Here is a 17,764-nt window from a genome sequence, read left to right on the forward strand (position 1 = left end):
CTGAGCCATCAGGATCACATTCCAGTCAACTGGAAGATGGAAAAAGGTGGCCAGGCTCTGCCTTTTAAGGGTTGTTTCCTGGGAATTGCATAATCCATTAATCTCTTAAATCTCTGTGGCCAGAATTTAGTTATATGACCTCAGACAACTAGAGAAAAGGCTGGAAATGAAGACTTGGGGAGCAGAGGGCCAGGTACTTGGCAGACAGAAATACAGAAAGCATTCTCTCTACCTCTTGGGGTGTAGAGACCAGTATATGATTTCTGCCTCTTCATACACTATGTTCCTATGGAGAGAAACTGTCTAATTAAACTCCAAATCCTTGATGCTTAGTCCAGTGCCTGGCATGTATAGATCTTTCAACAAATGTTCAATTACTTAATCAGCAGATCTTGAAAAGCAAATAGTTTGTTTATTTGTAAGTCTGTATGATTTAAAAATATAGGTATCAACTACAGTTGGGGATATAACTCAGAGGTAGAGTGAAGCCCTGGGTTTGATTCCTAGCACTGGGGGGAAAAAAAAGAAAAAAATTGACCTAAGAAAAGAAAAGGCTATGAGTAAGCAGGCACATTGGAAAAACTAAGATAATGGGTGTGTTGGGGACCTAAGAGAAAGCTCACTTGCCTGGAGCATTAGGTGTCTAGAAGTAGTGGGCAGGTAGGCTGGAAAGACAGTTTGTCATGGTGTGAGAAGTGCAGTTCTGCTTAGAAACAGTTCTGGTCTAGGTGACCTCTCTGCTCTCCTTTACCCTTAGTTCCTTATTGACATTGCCATTAGGAATGTGCAGTTCTGCACCTGTTGGCCTGCAGATCAGGTCCTCACCCTTCCCCTGCCCTATACTGGGTCACAGGAAAGCTGACCTCACGAGGCTGTTTTTCAGGCTTCCGTGTCTGCCGGAATCTGGCTGGACTCTGCCAGAGCAAGGCCGCAGGAGATGGGAGCTGGGAGGAAGGGTATTTCTTTCCTCTTGGGCAGTTTTCTGGCAGCATCTGGACAGATCTCCTGAGCTCCTATCAAGGTTGTAGCCACGCCAGTTCCCCTTGGCTTCCGGCTATAGTAATACACTGCTTTTTTTGTTCCTCCCTTATGACTTCCTGACGTTGCTCATCTTGGGATTGTCTTTTGCAGCTGCCCTATTGTCTATATAATCAACTCCCTGCTTCCCTTCGTTTCAAATACTCAGATTCGTTAGTTTTCCTATTTGGTCTCAGAGTGATAAAATGATCGTTATAAAAAGCTTAACACTTTTAGGGAAATGGTGGTTCCTGGAACAGTTGTAGGAAGGCAGGGTCATATGTGCATGAAAAGCAGTGATAGACTTAGCAAGTGCTGATTCTAGTCCCAGGAACAGTGGCTATGTCTAGTAGCCACCAGTGGAGTACACTGTTTTCTCCTGAACGTATGGAAATGTTGCTTCACGTTGCCTGAAATATTGCACTGAAAAATTTTATTGGCATGGTTATTAAACTATGGAATCTTTCTGAAAGATTCCTGAGAATTAGGTCTTTATCAGTCTGTCTTTATCAGCGTGTGTGTGTCTTGTACAACTTGTCTCTCAGTGTAGAGAAGGTGGTTTTTTAGTATAGCATCCTGTTTTGATTGATTCTACTTCCCAAGGGATGAGTATTTCAGAGTTGGTTCTATGACTCTCTGTTCCCTGGAAAATGTTCACACAGAAACCTATATTTTTCAGAGAAAATTCAGACTCCAGTGTATTATTTTTTAAAATGTATAAATGCATAGAAAAAAATGTAGCAATGTTAATAGCGGTTATCTTTGAACGATAGTGTTTCAAGTAATTTTTCCCTTTATTCTTTGTTAAAAATAGTTTTTATAGTGAAATAAGATGAATTGCACAATTGAGGGGAATAGTAAATGTTAGGATATTGTGTAGCTCAGAGGTTGGTGGCTACAAGCTTGGACGAAAATGCAGAAAGAGAGGTGGGATGTAAAGAAAGAAAATATTTTTTGTTTTTGTTTTTGTTGTTTGTTTGTTTTAACTGAAATGGTGTTTAAGGCCAGAACCATTAAGTAGAAAGAAACATTTTTTTCTTTCTTTTTCTATTGTCTGGACTTAGGCTAGAAATATTCAAGCTCTTAGAGCTACATTGTTGATTTAATAAACTTGATGGGCTAGCTTGGGAACCTCACTTCTTTTTATAGAAAATTTCGAATTAGTAAAATAATTTGAAATTCTGAACAGTTAATTTATAAACCAACTGGTTGTGGGTAGGAGAATGTCAACAGTGTTTCTTGTTCATTTTCTGTACCAAGTATGGGGTCTGGCACATATGAGGGCTCAGTTAGTATTTGTGGAATGAGTAAATGAATGAATGAATGTCCTCTCCCCTAACAGAAGCCTACACACACACACACACACACACACACACACACACACACTCTCTCTCTCTCTCTCTCTCTCTCTCTCTCTCTCTCACACACACACTTGCCCTAAGCTGGCTCTAAATAACTTGAAAGGTAAGAGCATACGCAACTCTCAGCCCCTATCGTAAGCACTTTACATCCAGAGATACAGCTGTCTAGCCTCAGAAGAAGTCAGTTCTGGCCTGATGCAGAACTGAACTGAGACTTAGCAATTGTCTAGTTGAGGGTAGAAGCTACCTTTTGTGATGTGATCTTTTCAGTAGTCAGGAAGTGCCTGTAATTTAATACCTTTTTTTTCCCCCCCAAGAACTTTAAATTCCTGACTTCCTCTCTGGTGTATTTGTGCTACAACTTAGTATATTTTAAAGTTTATTCATTCAATGCTTACATTTTAAAGGCCTCCTATGGGCCAGGTACTGATGGCTCTTAGGTAGATAGTACTGGACAGAAGAGGCATGGTTTCCATCTCACAAAGCTTACTCTTGAAATGCATGAAAATGTGATTTCTGCCACTCTGACACAAGCAGATGCCAAGGAAAATGAGTTGCCTACAGGTTGAGTCTTTTCTCTTTCCATTGATTTGCCTTATCACCTCAACATCTCAGCATTTGTTCCTCCCCCTGCAAAGAATTTAAACTCTCGTATAAATGTCAAGATTTTATATCTGTTTTTTTCCTTACAGGTGAACTTTAATGAGCCCTTATCCATGCTTCAGCGCCTTACTGAAGATCTGGAATACCATGAGCTATTAGACCGAGCCGCAAAATGTGAGAACTCTCTAGAACAGCTCTGTTATGTTGCAGCTTTTACCGTGTCCTCCTACTCCACTACTGTCTTCCGTACCAGCAAGCCATTCAACCCACTCCTTGGGGAGACCTTCGAGCTGGACCGACTAGAGGAGAATGGGTACCGATCCCTCTGTGAGCAGGTAAGGAGCCTCAGCACCTTGACATTTCCTTTCCGAAGAAAACGGATGATTCTTTGACCCCCTGGGTGCCGTTTGTACAAATGTCAGTCTCTGTCATCCTACCCTTCTTTTCCTTTAGAATTCAACACTGATGGCCTGGTATTCACTTACTGCTGTGGGATGAATTTTGGGTGTTTATCACCAACACTAGGCTGTATCTTTTCCTCATTCTTTCTGCCTTGCTAATTTGAACCTCATCTCTTCAAGGTGAGTCATCATCCCCCCGCTGCAGCTCATCATGCCGAGTCCAAAAATGGCTGGACGCTGCGTCAGGAAATCAAAATCACCAGCAAGTTTCGAGGCAAATACCTCTCCATTATGCCCCTTGGTAAGGCCACTATCTTTATAAGAATTGATGCTTTAGGAATGAAAGTTTTTCTGGCATGACGAAGGAGGTCACTGATTCAGAAAACAACAGACAGAATCTCATCTCAATTCAGATGCCAAATTTCACTAACTAGTTTTCTTTTGGTGGTGGGGGATTACTGGGGATTGAACCGAGGGCACTCAACCACTGAGCCACATCCCCAGCCCTTTTCTGTATTTTTATTTAGAGATAGGGTCTCACTGAGTTGCTTAGGGCCTTGCTAAATTGCTGAGGCTGGCTTTGAACTTGAGATCCCTCTGCCTCAGCCTCCCAGGCCACTGGAATTACAGGCATGCGCCACCGCATCTGGCCACTAACTAGCTTTTATCAGGTCATTTGTCTTCTCAGCTATCAAATGAGTGAAGAGGCCAGAGACTCTTTAAGGAACCAGCCTGTCATAAATTCTTTGTCTTCTTAACTTACTGAATGAATCTTTAGCACCATTTTATAACATATATTCTAGCATGACTTTTTAAAAAAATTCTCTCTCTTAACTGTGCTGTCTACCTGATTACTCTAGCAGTCCAGTTCTCTCTGAAAATCAGGACCCTCATGATTGTAAGTTCAGGTTTCTTGGCTAGCCTCTCACCTTCCTTCTTTTCTTCCACCCCTTCTCTTTCTCTACCTGATGAATTGGGTAATCACTAAATTCCAAGTAAGGTGAAACTTTATTTTTAAAAAATCTTACTGGATTACAAGTTAATTTTGTGTCAAGATCAAAAAGATCAGGCCAGGCCTGGTGGTACATATCTATAATCCCAGCTGCTCAGGAGGCTAAGGAAGGAGAATCAGAAGTTCTTGGACAACCTTGGAAACTTAATGATACTTTGTCCTGAAATAAAATTTAAGTGTTAGGGATGTAGCTCAGTGGTAGAGTGCCTTGAGTTTAATCCCCAGCACCCCACGCCTCATCCCTTCCCCCACCAAAAAAAAAAAAAAAAAAAAAAAAGACCTGTTCTGGGATTAAGCATCCTAATATACACTGTTAGAATAGTACACAAACTCTTTGTACCTATAGAGATCCATTACCTTTCCCTAACTTTGTGCTTTTATTTTCATACAAATTATATTTTTATACATTGTAATTTCATCAACATAGATTTATAATAGTTCTATGTTTCTTTATGTCTTTAAATCACATAGGAGAAATTAAAAAACAGTTGCAAGTAAAAACTACCCTTACACTGTCTTTTATGTAGTTTAACTGTAGTTACCTTAACTGGTCTTTTATTTCTTAATGTGGATTTAAGTTAGTGTGCTTTCATTTTAGCCTAAGGGACTCCTTTAGTATTTCTTGTAACACAGATTTGCTAGTTATGAACTCTTGCAGGTTTTGTTAATGTGGGAATGTCTTAAGTTCCCCCTTTGTTTATGTGGGGTAGTTTTACTAGATACAAAATTAATTCCTTTTCAGCATTTTGAATATTTCATCCCACTGCCTTGTGATCTCTCTAGTCCCCGCCTCCCCCCACCTCTCCTCAATTTTTTCTTGCAGTCTAATACACATTAAATAAAATTTGGTATCTTAACCATTTTAACTTTACAGTTGAGTGTTATGAAACATATTCATAATGTTGTCTATCCATCAGTACCATTCAACTCCAGGACTCTTCATTTTGTAAAACTAAGACTGTGTATACATTGGACACTAACTGCTGTTACATTCTCCTCTCCCACTCGACCCTGGAAATTGCTATTTTACTTTGTTTCTATGATTTTGACTCTTCTAAGTATCTCATAAAAATGGAATTAGACAGTATTTGTCTTTATGTGACTGATTAGCATAATATCTTTAGGATACATCTGTGATATAGTAAATGCCAGAATTTCTTTCGTTTTTAAAACTGGATAATATTCCATTGCATATATAGACCACATTTTGCTTATCCTTGCATCTGTTGATAGACACTTGGGTTTTGGTTATTATAAATAATGCTGCTATGAACATAGGTACACAAATATCACTTTGAGATCCTGCTTTTAATTCTTTTGGTTACATACTCAAAAATAGAATTGTTGGGTCAAATGTCAGTTCTATTTCTAATTTTCTGAGGAAACACCATGTTGTTTTCCTTAGTGGCAATACCATTTTAAATTCCCATCAACAGTAACCATGATCCTAATTATTCCATACCTTGCCACCACTTATTTATTTATTTCATAGTAGTCATTCTAGCCACCACTTATTTATTTATTTCATAGTAGTCATTCTAATGGGTATAAGGTGGTATCCCCCTTTGGTTTGGTTTAACAGTGATGTTGAGTACCTTTTCATGTGCTGACTAACCATTTGTGTGTCTTTGGAAAATGTCTACTTAAGTCTTTTGCTGCCCATTTTTTAAGAAATTGTGGGCTGGGGTTGTGACTCAGTGGTAGAGCACTTGCCTAGCATGTGTGAGGCACTGGGTTCGATCCTCAGCACCACATAAAAATAAATAAATAAAATAAAGGCATGGTGTCCATTTACAACTAAATTTTTTTTAAAAAAATTGTTTTCTTTGCCCATTTTTTAAATTGAGTTGTTAATTTTTTTGTTGAGTTTTAGGAGTTCTCTGTGTTCTGAATACAAGTTCTATATCAGAAATATGATTTGTTAATATATTTTCTCCCATACTGTGGACTGTCTTTTTATTCCCTTGATGTCCTCTGATGCACAATGTTTAAAAAAAATGAATTCAGCGAGTTCATTTTTGTCTGTGTTTTGTCGTTGCTTCCGCCTTTGGTGTCATATTCAAGAAATCATTGCCTGACCAGTGTAATGAAGCATTTGCCCTGTTTTTTTCTGTGTTTTGTAGTTTGAGGTCTTACACTTAGGCTTTTGATCCATTTTGAGTTATACAATACTCACACACACACACACACACACACACACACACACACACATATATATTTTTATTATTATTATTAAGAAAAAGTGCAACTTCATTCTTTGGCATGTTGGCTACTTAGATTTTCCCAGGACTGTTTGTTGAAAATGTTATCCTTTCCTCCTTTGAATGATCTTGGTATCCTGGTCAGAAATCATTTGAGCATATATGCAAGGGTTTATTTCTGGGCTCTTGTTAATTCTATTCCACAGGTTTGTCTGTCTGTCTTTATGCCAGTGCCACACAGTTTTGATTACCATAGCTTTGCAATAAGTTCAAAGACAGAAAGTGTAAGTTTTCCAGCTTTTTTTTTTTTTCCTTTGTAAGATTAGTTTAGCTACTCAGGATCCCTTGAGATTCCATATGAAGTTTAGGATGTATTTTTAGAGCCAGGCATGGTAGTGCATGCCTGTCCCAGTAACTTTGGAAACTGAGGCAGGAGGACGGTAGGTTCTAGATCAGCTGTGGCAATTTAGCAAGACCCTATCTCAAGATAAAAAATGAAAAGGGCTGGGGTTGTAACCAGTGATAAAGTGCTACTGAATTCAATCCCCAGGACACACACACACACCCTCCCACACCCAAAGTATAGAGAGAGAGAGAGATGGGGAGATTCATAGACAGATATAAATAGATTTAATTTTGATAGGGATTGCATTGAATCTGTAGATTATTTTGGGTAGTATTGACATCTTTACAATAGTAAATCTTCCAATCTATGAACATGGAATGTACTTTAATTTGTCTTTAATTTCTTTGAGCAGTGTTTTATAGTTTTTACTTTATTGATTAATTCAACGTATTTTATCTTTTTGATGCTATTATAAATGTGTCCTTAATAACCTTTTGATATTGTTCATTGTTAGTATATAGAAATGCAATTGATTTGCATGTGTTTACTGTGTAACCTTCTCCTTTGCTAAATTATTTATTATTTTAAATTGTTTCTTTTTGTGTGTGTGTTTGTGAAATCTTTAACTATTTCTATATATGACTTCATATCATTTGTTAAAGGAGATAATTTACCTCTCTTTCTCTCCAGTTTGTCTTTTAGTTCTTTTTCGTGCATAAGTGCTTTGGCTCGAACTAGTATTGTGTTGAATAGAAGTGGTGAAAGCAGATACCTTTACTTTGTTCCTAATCAAAGGAAAATCTTTCAGTGTTTGTCCATTGAGTATGGTGTTTTCTGTGGTGTTTTCATATTTGGCTTTTGTTATATTAAGGTACTTTTCTTTCATTTCTAGTTTTTTGAGTGTTTTTTTTTTAAATATTTTTTAGTTGTAGATGGACATATTTTATTTATTTATTTTTATGTGGTGCTGAGGATCGAACCCGGTGCCTCATATGTGCTAGGCAAGTGCTCTGCCACTGAGCCACAACCCCAGCCCCTTTTGAGTGTTTTTAATTATAGTAAGTCTTGGAAGTTTCTCAAATGCTTTTTCTGTATCAATTGAGATGACCACATAGGGTTTTTTTCCTTTCATTCTGTTAGTGTGATGCTGTTATATTGATTGGTTGTCATGTGTTCAGCCATCTTTGGATTCCAGGAATAAATTCCCCTTGGTCATGGCATGTAATCATTTTAATATGCGGCTAAATTTGGTTTCCTAGTATTTTGTTGAGGATTTTTGCATCATTTTTCATAATGAATATTGTTTTTCTTTTCTTGTGATGCCTTTGTCTGACTTTGGTATCAGGATAATAGTGGCCTCATAGAGTGAGGGGATGATCAAGAGATTTGAATATATATAAGTGGAGCAAATATGGTGAAGGCTAAATGAGGTACTGCACGAGGAGAGCATAGCAAGGACAAGGGCTGTCAGCAGGACTCTGCTGTTATCATTCTCCTGATGCTGTCATCCTCACTGGCCAACTACCAAGGCTTCTTGAATCTTTCCTGCAAAAAAAGGATTTGCCTGAACCACAATTAACATGTTGTTTTCATTAGAGGTTACAGAGGGAGGTCAGGAGGTTGGCTTGATAACAGATGACTTAAGGCCCTGCCTCCCTAATCACATGGTTGATCTTCCTGGCCTGGCTTGCCCTCATTGGAGTTATCTCATTAGCGTTAGCTGTGTGGGGACCAGCATGAATCAGCTCATTAGCATCAACTATCGTGTTCACTCCCATCCTTTAAGAAGTTACAGGGGTTTAAAGATTCCTTCCCAGGAACAATGGACAAAGATCAAACGAATTCTTCACTGTACAACACACGATCACACATCTAATGAGTAGTAGAGCCAGGATTGAATTCAGTTCTAATTCCAAAGCCCTGCTCTATCTACTCCATTTTTACTATTCAGTCCCTTAGATAAATGGTTTGTTTAAGGTCGCACAGCTAGCCTAACATCAGGGCCCAGCCCTTGATACTGACAACCAATGCAATCTTCCCACAATGGAATCCTTTTTTCTTTTTCCACATTAGGGCATATTTGACTTGTTCCTATAAATTTTACAATTGGTACTGTAAAACATAGCTCTCTAACTAAGATATATTTGTTCTCAGTGTTTGTCATCACTTAGTCATATTTTATTTGTAATTTAAACATCAAGTGAAAAAGTTTATTTCAATCAGTGCCTCTAACATTTAAGAAGTTCACAAGTCCTTTTTTGATTTATTGTTCTCTTTTTTAAAGTAAGCTATATTGATAGACATCAATCTATTATCATTTCTAGTTTGCCTGGTGCTGTTTTTCTAATATTTGGCTTGATTTATATACTTCTCTTCTTATAGGTACCATCCACTGTATTTTCCATGCAACTGGGCATCACTACACTTGGAAAAAAGTTACTACAACAGTGCACAACATTATTGTGGGCAAGTTGTGGATAGATCAGGTGAGCAAAGGTACCCAGAGTACTCAGAGTACTTCTGGAGTTTCAAAGAACATCTCTTTAGGTTTATCTCTGCAGTATTTAGTTTTTGTTGGTGGTGTTTTTACCCCTGGTACCAGGGATTGAATCCAGGGGTGCTTAATCACTGCACCACATCTTCAGCCCCCCCCCCCCCTTTTTTTTTTGAGACAGGGTCTTCCTAAGTTGGCTTAGTTCCTTGCTAAGTTGCTGAGACTGGCCTTAAACACGATCTCCTCCTGCCTCAACCTTCTCAGTGGCTGGGATTACAGGCACATACCACCGTGCAGTATTTTGGACATGACAGCTGACCCCGGAATGTTGCTGCTAGTTTATCAGTTCCCCCTAAGGAATTTCTCTCAGGCAGTAACTTACTTCCATCTCCCCAAGTTTCTATATCGCAAATTATTATTTATAAATAACTAAATTATAACACTCAACAATGACGAGTAGGACTGTGTTGGGCACTATGAAGGATACAAGAAAGTAATAAAAACAATAAACACTTTTAGTCCTTTCTTTTATTTATGAAATATTTATTGCCAAGCAGTATGCTAGGTATTGGGGTTACAAAGTCAGATGAGATGTTCCTCCAGGAGTTATTGCATTATTGAAGGTAGGTGGCAAAGTGTAGGTTGAAAAATCTGGAACAAAATAACATTAGTACAAGCCAGGTTCTGGGGTGGCCTGCAATCCCAGCTACTCAGAGGCTGAGGCAGGAGGATCATAAGTTTGAGGCTAACCTTGGCAAATTAGTGAGCCCCTGTCTCAAAATAAAAAATAAAAAGGTGCAGGTGATGTACTCAATGGTAGAATACCCCTGGGTCTAATCTCTAGCACTGCAAAGAAAACAAACAAACAAACAAAAACAAAAACAAAACACTAGTACAAGAGGTGTACTAAGGTAATATCTATTAATTGTTAGTTTGCTCTTAGGACAGTGGTTGCAGTAAGTTCAGAAAAGAAGAAATACCATCTTCTGAGCAGTCAAGAAGGGCTTCACTTGCTGGGTGTGGCGGTACACACCTGTAATCCCAGTGACTTGGGAGACTGAGGCAGGAGGATTGCAAGTTCAAAGCCAGCCTCAGCAACTTAGTGAGGCTTTAAGCACCTTAACAACACCTGTCTCAAAAAATAATAATAAAACAGGATGTGGCTTCGTGGTTAAGTACCCCTAGGTTCAATCCCTAGTACTGAAAAAAAACTTTGGGGGTGGGCTTCACTTACATGTGGGAATTAAGATGACTCACTCAAAAAGATAGAAAGGAGGGAAAAATGAAATAAAATGTAGAAAGGCCTGCATATATATAATCTTAAAACAAAGTAGAGCACTTTGATTTCAGCTGAAGAGCTTGTGGAGGGTACCAGTGAGGGATTGGTGTGGAAACATAAAGTTTTATGTGAATTTCAGTGTATGTGCCGATGGCTACATCATGACACCTAACATGTAACACACAAAACAAAACAAATGGTTACTTGGTTTTGATCCCAGTCTGTAATACCAAGTTTACAGAGGGATTCCATAACATCACCACAGTTGGTTTATACCTGAATCTTAAGCAAAGAAGTGCTAGAATGTAAAGACTGAAGAATAAAGAGAGCTGGGGTTGTGGCTCAGTGCTAGAGCACTTTCCTAGCTGGCATGAGGCCCTGAGTTTGATCCCTGGCAGTGCAAAAATAATTAACTGATGAATTAGTTATGGCTAGGGATGCAGCTCAGTGGTAGACAACTTGTTTAGCATTTTGAGGCTCTGGGTTTAATCCCCATTACCACAAAAGACAGAATAAAGAATTAGGAGGTAAAGAGTTTGGCAGATATTCAAGTCATCCAGTCTTTATTAAACTAATCCATGGTTCTTTTCATTTTACAGTCTGGTGAAATTGACATTATAAATCACAAGACAGGAGACAAGTGTAATCTTAAATTTGTTCCTTATAGCTACTTCTCTCGGGACGTAGCAAGAAAGGTAAGGGAAGGTGGAATTCAAATTTTTTTTTACTTAGAGAGCCTAATCCTTTGGGGCTGGTGTGTGTGTGTGTGTCCTAAACATGGTGATTCAAAAAAGTAGAGATGAAGGAAGAAGCAAGACAGGGGACTATATTATTGTGGAACCAATTTCTTCTCAGACAAGTAAGGAAGTAAAAATCAAGAGCAATGAGAGACTCAAGATAGAAACACAAAGAGGCACTGATAAAACAATTGCAGGACGAGTGGACAATTTGGCCCTTGGGAGAGTTTAAGGGAGAATTTTGTGTTAATGCCACAGAGAAATTATGCTGTGAGTTTTTGTGAGAGAATGAACAGTAGCTGGGGATTTATATCTATTTGTGAGTTTCTCTGATTTCTCCAAAATATAATTCTGACCACTAAGCAGATGTTTTTTCTACTTATGACCGCATCAGAAATCTCTCCACCACACAGAATGATGATGAAATCCCTGAGCCATGGCTCAGTTATTTCAGACAATAATATGACAAAGTAACTGGGATGACTCCATCATGTTTGTCACACTAGGACCTAATACTCTGCTCCAAAGCCCTGCTCTCCACCATTGCAGGTGACAGGGGAAGTGACAGATCCATCAGGAAAAGTTCATTTTGCCCTTGTGGGAACTTGGGATGAGAAAATGGATTGTTTCAAAATACAACCAGCCGTTGGGGAAAATGGGGGTGATGCTCGACAGAGAGTCCACGAAGCAGAGGAAAGCAGGGTCATGCTATGGAAAAGGAATCCTTTACCGTGAGTATCAGTGTGACCTTGACTGTGAAGCAGAATTGAAGGTATTTCTGCCTGCCTTCCCACCTCATTATGTGAGGGATCCAGCCAGGGAAGCTGGAGCCTTTGGAGAGATAACCAGAAGGTTGTCACTGTATGATTTGAATTAAGCATGCCTTGCCCCAAAAAACTTCTAACTAACCGAACTGCATCTGCCAAAAAATGTTTGGCCTTCCCAAAGGTCCACTGGAATGCAATTCAGAAGGATATTTCTCTACAGTTTAGAGCAGACTGTTCAGAAGCAGCTAGAGGAGAAAGGTGCTTACTACCTGTTAACAATTTAGCCTATAGCGCAGGCACAACATAAAAATCCCTAGGACAGTGAACAGGACTTAGGAAACAGGAGGCCATTTGTCTCCTCTCACCATCTAATACATCCAGTCTATAGTAACAGCCACGTGTATCCCAAAAAAAGGTTAAAAGGGAAGCGAGTGTTTCATTCTTCCTAACAAACGTAGATCATTTTAACTGAGAGCAGTACAATCCCAGAAGACTATTGAATGGAGTGATGCTGGGGAGGGCACAGAGTGACCCAGTGTGGCCCTCTTCCTTAGGGCACCTGATTGGTGCTAGATTTTTTCCATTTGTGGGTCAGCCTTGCTGCTCTTCCGCTAAGGCCTGGGCTCTGGCATTACCCTTCCTTTCTTTCATCCTTTACCTTTAGGAAGAATGCAGAAAATATGTACTACTTTTCAGAGCTGGCTCTGACTCTCAACGCCTGGGAAGGCGGCACTGCACCCACAGACAGCCGGTTACGGCCTGACCAGAGACTGATGGAAAATGGGCGCTGGGATGAAGCCAATGCTGAGAAGCAGCGCCTGGAGGAAAAACAAAGACTTTCCAGAAAAAAGAGAGAAGCAGAAGCTATGAAAGCCACGGAAGATGGTAATGAACTTGCCTTCTACTCACATTTCTTGATGCGTAGAGAGTAACCAGCTCTAATTTTGTGTTTCTTCCCCTTCTTTCCCTTTTAGGCACGCCATATGATCCTTATAAGGCACTGTGGTTTGAGCGGAAGAAGGACCCTGTGACCAAGGAGTTAACCCATATTTATAGGGGTGAATATTGGGAGTGCAAAGAAAAGCAGGACTGGAACTCATGCCCAGACATTTTTTGAAGCGCCAGTAACACAAAGGAAGAGGATCAAACGGAGAAGAGGACAGAGGATGTGCAGGAAAGCTGGCAGTTGTGACTCTTACCAAGTGCTTTCCTCAAGTTTGTCTGTCTTAACCAATCATTTTTTCCAAATCAATCACCAGAAGCAGACACCAGTGGTGGTGATTGGCTGGTTGCCTTAGCTGATTGATGCTGAAATCGATGTACTAGATACCTTGTAAGGGAGAGGTTTAGTGGCTGAAAGTTAGTGTTATTTCACTTCTACAAAGTCAAGTATTCTTGGCTCTTCTTCCTCCCTCTGCCCCATTTAAGGTGATGTCATTCACCCTCCCCTTGTAGTATCCTGCTCAGCCAAGATCTGCGTAAACTTGTGATTCATGAGCATTTTGGTGCTGTTCAGAGCAAGAACTGATTTAAAGTTCCTTTAAAAAGAAACACACGTAAGACTTAACCAGCAGAGACATGGAGAGTGATTGCAGTGGAGCTTAGGCCTGACATTGCGAAAGGTGTTCACCCCTGGGGTTGGTTTAATGGGGCGTTGCGCACAGATAACAGGTATTAGAACACCTGCGAGTGATTGTTCTGTAGGGCTGGAATTTTCAGTGACCTTCTTGGAAGTTTCTATCTTCACTCACGTGAAACACCCCTCTGCTGTTCTCCATCTTCTTGGCAGCAACTGGAGGCCACTTTGGTGGTTGGTAAAAGAGTCACATTATCCTCATAACGGGGTTTTACGGACTTCCTCAGGCAGAGAACTTCTGAGAACACAGGCAGGATGGAAAAAGACTGCTGGCCACTCTTACCTTCCCGGTTACTCCTCACCCGCTTCCTTCATTGCCTTTTAGCTTCTCTCTCCCGGCACAATACCAATTTGGGCCTGTGCCCCAGGCTGGAGCAAATCATTGCCTGTCCCCTTCCGGTATACTTCAGAATTCGAGAGAAGTTAATCTGGAACAAAGCGTTTTCACCATCTCTCAAGCCCCATGGACTGGAGCCACCTCTGGAATAATGTGTTAAATATCTGTATATTATATATATGTAGAGAAAATTCTAATTTTTTTGTTTGACTTTCCTCCTTCCCATTAAGAATCTTGGTTTTTAATATCACTTGTCTCCCTGGGACTCTCTTGGACACGAGTTGATGTGGATTGGCATCCCTTTCCTTTCCATCTTCTAAGAGGCAGATTTGAAACCCGAGTGGGATCACGTCTAGCAGTTACTGAGCAGGGAGTCTGTCCATGGTTTGTATCTTGGGGTGCCCACTGCTGTCTGGGCTCTGCTCTCCTTATTACCTGACTCTTGAAAATGAAATCCTAATCTCTTTCTTGCCACTTTTGTTTCTTTTGTTAGGAAGAGTATGGGTAGAAAATCAGGAGGGTAATTTCCTGTTTACTCCTGCCTCTGTCCAGCACATAGGCTAAATCCCAAAAGAACTTTCTTCCTAGGATATGGGGCTGAAAGCACCATCAAGTGGGGTGGATCAGCGAACTGTGCCCGTTGGGGCCTGGCTTCCTTCTTATTGTATGTTCTGTATTTGTTTTAGTTGTCTTGTTCAGAAATCTCCCCTGTGCATCCCACCCTTGGTTGAGGATCACAAATTGAGGTGCCTTCCTTGTATGCTTTTTGTTAGTGTTTTTTGTTTTTGTTCCTTAACTGCTGAGCCTCAGCCAGTGTGGGTCCTGGGGGGGAGACTATCATTCCAGAGGAAGCCATCCCTCCAGGGAAATTGGATTTTACTGGGTAAATTAGTACTTTAATCCTTCCCCACCATCCCTCCTTGCTGTGATAAACATGAGAGAGGAGGGACTCATTGCTGGAGGAATGTTCTCCTAAGAATGCTTTTCCCAGCACAAGCAGAGGTTAGGCCAGGGCTTCTTTCAAGCAGGCCTGTGAAAGCAGGAACCTCATCTGGGGCTTTGGATAGGGTGTGAATTCCCCAACTAAATTGAACTTCCTGCTTTATCCCCCCTTTTCCTCCTCTACCATCTACACTACATTTCTGGCTTGATCCCCAGATTCCTGCTAATGGAAGCAGCTTAGAGTCCGTCAGGTGGAATAAAGTCACATGAAAATGAAACAAAACTATATGTATTTTCAGTTTTTTTGCCTTATTGCTTTTTTCCAAAAAAAAAAAAAAAAACTACTAAATTAAATAATTTTTTCAAAAGCCATATTGTTTGTCTGATTTGCTTCTGCTCCTATGAGTCAGCAACTGGTGGTAGATGGTGGGAAAACTGGTTCAAGATGATTTGTCCTGCTTGGGAGTCTGGGAGCCCTGGAGCCCTGATCTTTTAAAAAAAAAAAAACTGATATTTCAACAAACACCATTTTGGAGGGTTCATGCCAGAAAAGCAATTTTAACAGCCCTCCAATGTGATGTATTTAGGAATGTCCCGACTTGGTACAGGGGATTCATTGCTAGTGTTTTTGATTCTAGGCCTATTTTACCTCAAAAAAATAAAAGTTTTCCTGATGAATGTAATTTCTCTTCCCCATTTGGATTCTCAAGATTCTTAACCATTTCACATAAGTATTCAAATTCTGTTTTTTGAAATACAAGTGAGTTTTGATTTGAAGACCTCAGGAAAGTAATGACATGTTTACATTTTCCAAAGTTCATGTTCAGAGCGGGGGATGGGCAAAGTAACCTAGGGGCCTAGAGAGCCTGGGATCACAGCAAGCATAGTTGCTGCCTGTGACAGAGACTGAAGCCTCACTGAGCATCCACCTCCACGTATGGGGACCTGAATACTCGCAAGATTATGGTTTAGTTTTTGTAGTGGGGATTGAACCCAGAGGCACTTAACCACTGAGCTATGTCCCTAGTCCTTTCTGTATTTTATTTTGAGACAGGGTCTTGCCAAGTTCCTTAGGGCTTGCTTTGCTAGGTTGCTGAGGCTGGCTTTGAACTCATGATGCTCCTGTCTCACCCTTCCAAGCCACTGGGATTACAGGGCCACTATGTCTGGCCACAAACAGTATTACGATGAAGAAAGGCACTCAAAGTCTTAATTTAAGCTAATTTCCTCAAGGCCATATTGCTAACTGGTTAGTTGCAGTGTTGGAATTCAGAGTAGGGTGTGTTTAATGCAAGTTTGTGACCTACAACCCTGTGCTCTGGGAGAAGCTGAATTGGAAGGCAGCTCAAAGCCAAGGCCTTTCCTCCTGGATTATAGGTGTCACATCATGCTGAAATGCACAGGTCTCTTTTCAAAGGCTTATTAACAAGGATAGTAGGGGCTGGAGAGATAGCTCAGTTGGTAGAGTGCTTGCCTCACAAGCACAAGGCCCTGGGTTTGATTCCAGGCAAAAAAGAGAAAAAAAAAAAAAAAAAGGACAGTACCACTTTTTTTAAGGCTCCATCTGAAGGAAGGAACTTCTTTGGAATTTAGTCTTCAGGGCTTGATTTTTCAAGGTTTTCCTGTCCACAACATTAGCTCTGTTGTTGGGAAATACTTTTTCTAGCCTGGTTCTTGGAAAGGCTATCTGACGTCTCAATATGCCTGACTTTCATTGCAGGATTGGATGTTCAATTCCAGTAAAGTCTTCTCAAACTCAAAACCACTGCAGTAGATGCCTCACCTTGGGAGAACTACATCCTGTACACTGGAATATCACTGTGGGGTATGATTTTCCACACAGAGGCAAACAAATGGAGCCAAAATACTTAGTGATCCCTCCTTGAGAACTTTATTGTGGTGATGGGTTGTGACCCTGGGGAAGGAAGGTCTTCCTTGCTTGGTTATGATTCAAAATCATGACTCAAGAAAATGATAAATTATTACACTGATCAGGGACTTCTGAAACACCTCAAAAATGTTAAACCTGTACATTTCAAAGGTCCATTCTACATTCGGCAAAATACAGTTAAGTCCTAAAAGGAGGGGTAGGAAAATCTGTAGACTACATTCACTTCAGATGTATATATCTTGTGAAATTCTTAAGATTGCTATCAAAATTTAGAACTTCTAAAAGTTTATAAAGTTTTAAAGAGTTTATAAAGTTTTTGCCCCATAATGTACCAGTGGGAAGAATTCCAAACTTTACACAGCTTTCTCTTCCAAATCTCATAAATTGAACTGTAGTTAAACTCTTGGGCTTTCCTCCCAACTATCTTTAAAAGTACCCTTTCTTTGCAAGGTATTGGTCCTTCAGGGGAAGGAGGCAGGATAGCCAGATGAGGTATCTTTAAAGCCAAGAAACTAAAGCTTAGAATCTACAAATAACTTTACAGAGGCTGACCAGGTGATTTTGGAAGTTATCCAGTTGTCCTGGGATATGGCTGGAAATTTTTTCATTCTTTTGTTCACTCATTTATTCCACATTTACTCCAACCTGTTCTATAACATAGATATAAATGGCAAGAAAGAACTTAAGTAAACAGGCAGTTGTGATCTATTTTGATAAGTGGTATAAAAGCCCTGCAGAGG

At 40.1% G+C, this 17,764-nt stretch overlaps 1 protein-coding gene across 1 annotated transcript in view; it reads left to right on the top strand.

Moving 5' to 3' along the window:
• OSBP (oxysterol binding protein) overlaps positions 1-15,800 on the top strand; it is a 33,005-nt gene extending 17,205 nt beyond the window's left edge. The window contains exons 8-14 of the mRNA XM_079102269.1: positions 3,071-3,316; positions 3,563-3,683; positions 9,324-9,427; positions 11,314-11,409; positions 12,001-12,182; positions 12,883-13,103; positions 13,193-15,800. Of these exons, the coding sequence (XP_078958395.1) occupies positions 3,071-3,316; positions 3,563-3,683; positions 9,324-9,427; positions 11,314-11,409; positions 12,001-12,182; positions 12,883-13,103; positions 13,193-13,335 (1,113 nt within the window). The 3' untranslated portion in view covers positions 13,336-15,800. The remainder of the gene's footprint in view (positions 1-3,070; positions 3,317-3,562; positions 3,684-9,323; positions 9,428-11,313; positions 11,410-12,000; positions 12,183-12,882; positions 13,104-13,192) is intronic.
• The last annotated feature ends 1,964 nt before the right edge of the window (positions 15,801-17,764 follow it).

This window comes from Sciurus vulgaris (genome assembly GCF_902686455.1).
Source record: "Sciurus vulgaris genome assembly, chromosome: 11".
NCBI classification, from domain to species: domain Eukaryota; kingdom Metazoa; phylum Chordata; class Mammalia; order Rodentia; family Sciuridae; genus Sciurus; species Sciurus vulgaris.